Below are 8,198 nucleotides of genomic sequence, written 5' to 3'. Positions count from 1 at the left end.
CGGTCTCAGTCTGTTCATTGTATGCATCAACAGAGAGGCCTAGTATTTAAAAAATGTCCTCTTTTGCATGAGGAGAAGGTGCTGAGAAATCCAAATTCTCAAGAAGCTCCTCAAACATATTATAAGGCACAGAGGAGGATGGATTCTTCATGTTGGTGCTGTCATCAGCTCTGTTTGTCTCATCCACATAAATGGCAAGATTCTTCACCTTATCCTTTAAGCTGGCAGACCAAAAGGCTGGTGGAAGGTTGTAAACACCTAATAATTTCAGTGGACTAGGCTCTTGTAGATTTGGAGGATCCCAGATCAAATCTTAGTATAAAAACCATAATGAGCATAGCAATATCTTTTTCACCTTTGAGCTGATAATGCAAAAAATCTTTAAATCTGATTTAAATTATTCATGTAAATACATTTAACACAGCATTTTGGAAGATAAGTGATAATTACTAAATAATTTATTATTTATTTAATAACTTACTAATACAGACAGTTAAGTAACTAAGTTATGAACTATAAAGGTTCATTTACTGATGATTAATTTGGTTTAAATCAGTCAGTTCAAGCAGGAAATCATGCTCTCTTATCATTATTCTGGCATATTTGAGATGGTGCAGAGCAAGGCTGCTCGTGCCCTGCTTGGCTTGGGACCAGTTGTGGGAATTCATTGAAAAGTATATGTTTGTGGAAAAAATTTGCTGTCTCAAATCAGAAGAAACACACATGCTCAAGTTACCAGCCCAATTAGCCCTCAATATTCTCATCTGCTATAAAAAGATTCATTTTATGATATCATAGTTGCAAGTTTAACAGCTGCATAAATTCACTTAGGAAAGTTCAAATACAAACAAAAAATACAAAAGTACTAAATGCAGATATATAGGCAACATACAGAATACATGTTCAACATTTTTAAATATTTTAAAATTCTTAAATATTTAGATTTTTAATTCTTTGCATAAACCATTTTAGTTAGAATAATAAATAATATTTGTGCTAAATACATCTTTATGTCAGTAGTACATAATGCATACACATAACACACATTTTCATTTTATTTTTAAAAATTAAATATAATTTTTTTTATTATTATTATTAATCATGAGGTTAAACCAAGACACAATCTTGTGTTTTCTGAGATTGGTTGATTGCAAACATTAATCTAAGTTAATTAAATTTTAATTAACTGAATTTGAAATTGCTTTCACCAAATAATCACATAACATAAATTATAAAGCCATTTGGTTTTTATTTAAGCTTTTCTTTCATTCTTTCTTTCTTTTTTAAATATTTGACCACATACAAATTTCATAATAAATTAACTCACAATGAAAATTCAGTTGAATTTCTTTTTTACATTTAATTAATTTCTTACTTTTATATAACACTGTACGGCAATTCCATTTTAAGAGTAAAAATGACATTAATAAACCAGTTTCTCTGACAGAGGAGTTCACATAACCACGCTAAAATAATGAACTAAGGAAATGTCAATTTTGATTTACCACAGAATTATGAGACACAGTATCTTATTGTGCATATCTTCATAAAATAGTGTTCTGAATGAATTACAATAAGGCAATGCACATTTCTAATAGCTAGTGTGCACATTACATCACATGTCTACAAGTTAAAAAAATGGCTTTGGAAGATTTTAAAAACTTGCATCTCTCACAGAAATAGTCTATCAAACTCATGAAAATAGCCTACAGAGGGAGTAATGTTCATGTAGGCTACATTCTGCATGTTTGCACGTTTCCTTGGTGCTCTTACCCAGCCAGAACAAGGGAATACTAGTTTCCATGAGATCTTTATGTTCATTTGCATATAATATTCACATTATTTATTTATTAAATCTATATACGTATACACACACATTTCAACAGATATTTATATATTTATTGTCAGTCACGGGGTTTTGTTAATTTTGAGGCAGTAAACGGTTCGTCTTCGATTACACAAGCACTTTTTGCCCTGTTGATATTTGACATATGTCAAAGCTAATTTTCAAAACTGGCATCTGTTCGAGCGCAGCGCCGCGTTGATCTGCTTGAACACACCGAGTGCTCGTTTCACAACACTTTTCAGATGTTTACATGCCTTTCTCTAGTGGCCAGCGTTTCAGTAGTATTGTATTCTTGCACGCCCACTGTCTGTTACACAAACTTGTATCATGATTTCAAGATCACTCCGGTCATAGAAGGCCATCGAGGCGTCTCTCTTCTTCAAACAGCCTCGAACAGCGCTTCGACCTGTCGATTCAGGTAAAGTCAGCAGCGTTGTTATTTAGTACAACAGGCAATTTGCTTTGCCTTGTCTCTTATTAGTCCGTCGTATGAATTTGTGAACTTAATTCCACGAGCAGTATCGCGCGTTAAATAATGTTCTGCTGATCGCGTGACTAACGTCATGCGAACCCGTCATGCTGTTTAACATTCTTTGCACGAAAAAAATCTATATTGGTTCAATATTCGTTCTTCACGTCGTCATTTTCGTCTTTAAAAACAATTTTACGACACGTGCAGTACATGCGTGAAGTCGATTCCTGAGTTGCACAAACTGAACTGGAAATGAACCAAAACTATTTAGAAAACAGTTTTATTTTTTTAATATGTTAGTTTTGTTCTGTTGTTCAGTAGTTTACCCAACAGCTATAGCATAATATTATCATATTTGAATGTTTTACTTATTGACTTGTTTTTGTGCTGATATTTTTATATTCATATGTGAGCTTTTTGTACAGTTGCATTAATTGCGAGAGAAGGCCTAATTATGTTGTTCTAATTATTTTACTGCAAATGAGCCCTAAAGTTCTTACATTCTGTGGAGATAAGCTTTCAGACTTGGAATAAGTTATAGAGACATGGAGGGAGCAGAGCAATAACTCAAGATACAAATGTTACATAATGTACACAGTCAAATGCTAAGAAACCTTATTTTGCCTGTTTGCATTGAAAGGATGTGGATTCCTATGCTGAGTTTGACTGCTCTGCCACACGTTGGTGGAATATTTGGAGGTTTAATTACACGGAGGGAGGTGAAGACCTGGTACACCACGCTCAATAAACCCTCGTGGAGGCCACCTAATGCTGCCTTTCCAGTGGTGTGGACCACTCTCTATACTGGCATGGGGTTTGTTCAAACATTGGCCACTTATTATTTTTGGCAATTATGCATTTAGTTACTTTGAAGGAAGTTGTAGTTAAAAGTTAATGAGTAACTAAAGGTAATTCCTGATGGTGTAAATGATTTTCTCTTTTTTAAAGCTACGGTTCATACCTTGTGTGGAAAGAGCTTGGAGGATTCACCCAGGATGCATTGGTACCACTGGGGCTCTATGGGATGCAGTTGGCGCTTAATTGGGCCTGGACCCCCATCTTCTTTGGCGCTCACAACATTAAATTGGTTAGATATTATTCTGAGTTTAAAAAATCCTACTGGTATTTCAGTTAAAATACATAGAAACTATGTAAAAGGTAAACCAGGAACCAGTTTTTCTGCATATAGTCGTTGTGAGATAGTATCAGAGATTTTTTTTGAAGACTTAAAAACTCATTTATTCACTCTAATGTCATTTCAAACCTATATGCATTTCTTTCTACTGCTGAACACATATGGTGGTATTTTGAAGAATGTTAGTAAACAAATTCCCATTGACATCTATTGTATTTTTTGTCCGTGGTAATGTAATATTTTGTGTGATTAACTCTAGTGATGTTCTATTCTTCTTTCATATCTAGGCAATGATAGAGTTAGTGATGCTGACCGGCACAGTGGCAGCCACAATGGTGTCTTGGTATCCCATCAGCCGCACTGCAACACTTCTCATGGTACCATACTTGGCCTGGCTCTGCCTCGCTAACAGCCTCAACTACTGCATTTGGAGGGACAATCCAGACCCCAAAAAAGATGACTAAAGAAGCCAATAAAAAGAAACACTATTATAACTAACACTGACTAGAACAAAAATGCAACCTTTTTTATTTTGCTTGTTGGCCATTTTGAAATTTTATTTTTTTAATCTTCACTTAAAATTTTGTAATATCAGAAAATTCACAATGTATCTTAATCATAAGAGAAGGAAAGGCAGTAAAATGAGAATGTTCTAATGCTTCCATTAATTATATAAACTCATTCCATCAATTCACTTGAGTTCAGCATTTTACACAAATCACTTTATAGGCTCGTCAAACTCAAAATATCTCTGATTGACAACAGAAAAATGTTTTGCTTGTTTCTTGCCAAATTTTTTATGAATAAAAATGTTTATGTTTCTTTGAAGGAAATTGTGTTAAAACATCACACTTTTTTTTTCAAAAACCAAGCTCTTGTCATAAACCTTTGTTGCTGTGCAAGGGTGGTGGTTTGGCAAAGATTTTATCATCTAGCTATCTTCTGTGAACATATTTTGTCATGGCACAGACCATATCAATATCCGCCAGAAAATTCCCCAGTGTGCATCAGCTGTATTATTTCACTTTTCTGTGCAGCTTTCTATAACTGAACTGCTCTTCAGCTGTTATTCCATCATAAACCTAAATGATTAAAAAAAAAACCCACAAACATTATATATATAAAAAAAATATTAATCAGCACACTAAATTTCTTATATGGTGCATGCATTCAGCCAATAAAATGTTCACACCAATATACATGTCCTTCTCAAAAAATTAGCATATTGTGATAAAATTCATTATTTTCCATAATGTAATGATAAAAATTAAACTTTCATATATTTTAGATTCATTGCACACCAACTGAAATATTTCAGGTCTTTTATTGTTTTAATACTGATGATTTTGGCATACAGCTCATGAAAACCCAAAATTCCTATCTCAAAAAAAATTAGCATATTTCATCCGACCAAATAAAAGAAAAGTGTTTTTTAATACAAAAAAGTAAACCTTCAAATAAATATGTTCAGTTATGCATGCAATACTTGGTCGGGAATCCTTTTGCAGAAATGACTGCTTCAATGCGGCGTGGCATGGAGGCAATCAGCCTGTGGCACTGCTGAGGTGTTATGGAGGCCCAGGATGCTTCGATAGCGGCCTTAAGCTCATCCAGAGTGTTGGGTCTTGCGTCTCTCAACTTTCTCTTCACAATATCCCACAGATTCTCTATGGGGTTCAGGTCAGGAGAGTTTGGCAGGCCAATTGAGCACAGTAATACCATGGTCAGTAAACCATTTACCAGTGGTTTTGGCACTGTGAGCAGGTGCCAGGTCGTGCTGAAAAACGAAATCTTCATCTCCATAAAGCTTTTCAGCAGATGGAAGCATGAAGTGCTCCAAAATCTCCTGATAGCTAGCTGCATTGACCCTGCCCTTGATAAAACACAGTGGACCAACACCAGCAGCTGACATGGCACCCCAGACCATCACTGACTGTGGGTACTTGACACTGGACTTCAGGCATTTTGGCATTCCGTCTCCCCAGTCTTCCTCCAGACTCTGGCACCTTGATTTCCGAATGACATGCAAAATTTGCTTTCATCTGAAAAAAGTACTTTGGACCACTGAGCAACAGTCCAGTGCTGCTTCTCTGTAGCCCAGGTCAGGCGCTTCTGCCGCTGTTTCTGGTTCAAAAGCACACGCCTGTGCACGGTGGCTCTGGATGTTTCTACTCCAGACTCAGTCCACTGCTTCCGCAGGTCCCCCAAGGTCTGGAATCGGTCCTTCTCCACAATCTTCCTCAGGGTCCGGTCACCTCTTCTCGTTGTGCAGCGTTTTTTGCCACACTTTTTCCTTCCCACAGACTTCCCACTGAGGTGCCTTGATACAGCACTCTGGGAACAGCCTATTCGTTCAGAAATTTCTTTCTGTGTCTTATCTTCTCGCTTGAGGGTGTCAATGATGGCCTTCTGGACAGCAGTCAGGTCGGCAGTCTTACCCATGATTGCGGTTTTAAGTAATGAACCAGGCTGGGAGGTTTTAAAAGCCTCAGGAATCTTTTGCAGGTGTTTAGAGTTAATTAGTTGATTCAGATGATTAGGTTAACAGCTCGTTTAGAGAACCTTTTCATGATATGCTAATTTTTTGAGATAGGAATCTTGGGTTTTCATGAGCTGTATGCAAAATCATCAGTATTAAAACAATAAAAGACCTGAAATATTTCAGTTGGTGTGCAATGAATCTAAAATATATGAAAGTTTAATTTTTATCATTACATTATGGAAAATAATGAACTTTTTCACAATATGCAAATTTTTTGAGAAGGACCTGTATTAGGAATAAACACTTGTGTATCACCCTAAATGAAAGCCTATTTTTTTTTTTAAATAACCATTTTGAAATGACCAATTCTTCAAACACCCATCTACCAAAAAAAAAAAAAAAAAAAACCCTAATAAAATGATAACACGAAGGCCGTAAAAAACAGTATACATACGAGCAAAAACCATAAAGAGTGCACATAATTCAGCATGGCTTTTATCCAGCGAAATCAAAATGAGAGATACTGGACTGTTATATGGGAAATACAAAGTATTTATTTACATTATGGATTCAAGAGAGAGATATGCAATTAAACTGAAGAGTAATATTCTATAACTGAATATTGTTTTTCCAGAACTATCACATTTCTCCAACTTTAACACAGCCTTCCAAATAAAACAATCAGTTTTACATCTTGGAAGTCTCTGTTCAACATGAAGAGAGCTACAGCTGTTAGAAGTGAAGATTTACATACACATCTGAAACCTTTTATTTGAAAAAGTGCAAAGGGGAATAAATAAAATCTGTGCAATACAATGATTATTTTTCATTTTTTTCAGGCGTTCCATCTTCAGGTTTGGAGGAAAAGCGCTCCATAAGTGTCTTCCACAATCCCTTTTTCTCCTCATCTGTGTTACCTGCAAAACCCAGAAATGAGAAAAAGTAAAAATGCTGTTTCTTTTTACTTCATTAATCAAAGAATCCTGAAAAAAATAAATACATAAAATAATAATAATAATAATAATAATAATAACAACAACAATTGTATCACTGTTTCCACAACTGTTTTGATAAGAACAAATGTTACTCAAGGATATTTACAATAATTTCATGTGATGTGAATCTCAAGACTGGAGTAATGGCTGCTGAAAATTCAGCTTTGCCATTCATAATAAATTAGAAAACAGTTATTTGAAGTTGTAATAATCACAATATTACTGTTTTTACTTTATATAAAAAAAAAAAATAAAAATAAAAAAAAAAAGCATCGGTGAGCATAAGAATTATCAACCCATTAATGTAGTTAAAAGGAAAATTTCTGACAGCAGAGCTCAAGAAATCCTCACCTGTTGCCAAAAGTATTCGGCACTCTTCCACCGTTACACCTGTGAAACTTGTATCTTTTGCCCTCGGAAACTGAGAGTAAACAAACATTATGATGCGGTCACATTGAAGGTCTTCATCTACTCCGAAGTCCCCACAGAATATGCAGCTTTCAAAAAGATACTAAAATAAAATATTTCTAAAGAACGTATGTTGAAATAAATCTAAAGATGCATTCAAAAAAATCCAAACAACGCAGATATGCCATTTCTAAGGTCTAAGTTCAGCAGCACTGTCATGTGCATGTTTCTGTTCTCCATAAAGGTTTAGATCTAAAAACATTTTGAAAACAAGACTCACCTTTTCTTTGTACACATTACTGTTGATGCGAGCCAGACTTTCATACATCTGATCACATTTCTCTGGATCTGAAATCTAAATTTAAACAAGACAACATAAGCAAGGCAAGATATTTGTTGCTTAAACTATTTTGGGAAATGAATATGTACAAGAAAACAACATACTAGACACTGAAGAGGAAATAAACCTTGTGCACACACAAGAATTCTTTATATACACACACTCTCTCTCTTTCTATCTATCCATCTAAATAGTAGACACACACACACACACACACACACACACACACACACTATATTGCAATAAGGGTAAACCCTGCAGCAATTTCCTTACAATACCTGCGTACTTTCGCCTTCTCGGAAAGCACTAGCGACTCTTTGGCGTAAAAATGTTCCTAAATCTCGCCCTTTCTTTGATTCATCCTTTGGCCATTCCTCGCACAGCTTCAGAAATCGACGGTATCTGGTGGCAGCCATGTTTAAGTGTGTTTCACGACTGCACTGTGCTGAAAATCTGTAAGCCGTGGAGGGCCAAATCGTACGGCGTTTCAAAATTGATTCCTGATAAATGAAATCGCACG

The 8,198-nt window shown here is 35.4% G+C and overlaps 2 protein-coding genes across 2 annotated transcripts; one reads left to right on the top strand and one right to left on the bottom strand.

Moving 5' to 3' along the window:
* The first annotated feature begins 2,043 nt into the window (after positions 1–2,043).
* Positions 2,044–4,286, top strand: LOC122145336 (translocator protein-like). Its single transcript, XM_042758630.1, has 4 exons — positions 2,044–2,264; positions 2,959–3,132; positions 3,267–3,405; positions 3,741–4,286. Exons 1-4 carry the CDS (start codon positions 2,089–2,091, stop codon positions 3,915–3,917), a joined length of 666 nt encoding a protein of 221 aa, XP_042614564.1. The 5' UTR covers positions 2,044–2,088; the 3' UTR covers positions 3,918–4,286.
* A 2,180-nt stretch (positions 4,287–6,466) lies between these two features.
* Positions 6,467–8,136, bottom strand: LOC109091433 (ubiquinol-cytochrome-c reductase complex assembly factor 2). The gene is made up of 4 exons (XM_042758643.1): positions 7,957–8,136; positions 7,619–7,693; positions 7,282–7,351; positions 6,467–6,852 (listed from the first exon to the last, which is right to left on the bottom strand). The coding sequence occupies exons 1-4, from the start codon at positions 8,092–8,094 to the stop codon at positions 6,755–6,757; spliced, it is 381 nt and encodes a 126-aa protein (XP_042614577.1). The 5' UTR covers positions 8,095–8,136; the 3' UTR covers positions 6,467–6,754.
* Between the last annotated feature and the right edge of the window lie 62 nt (positions 8,137–8,198).

This window comes from Cyprinus carpio, chromosome A6 (genome assembly GCF_018340385.1).
Source record: "Cyprinus carpio isolate SPL01 chromosome A6, ASM1834038v1, whole genome shotgun sequence".
NCBI lineage: Eukaryota > Metazoa > Chordata > Actinopteri > Cypriniformes > Cyprinidae > Cyprinus > Cyprinus carpio.
The sequence above is the reverse complement of the archived record's forward strand: the minus strand, read 5'-3'. Positions and strand labels throughout refer to the sequence as shown.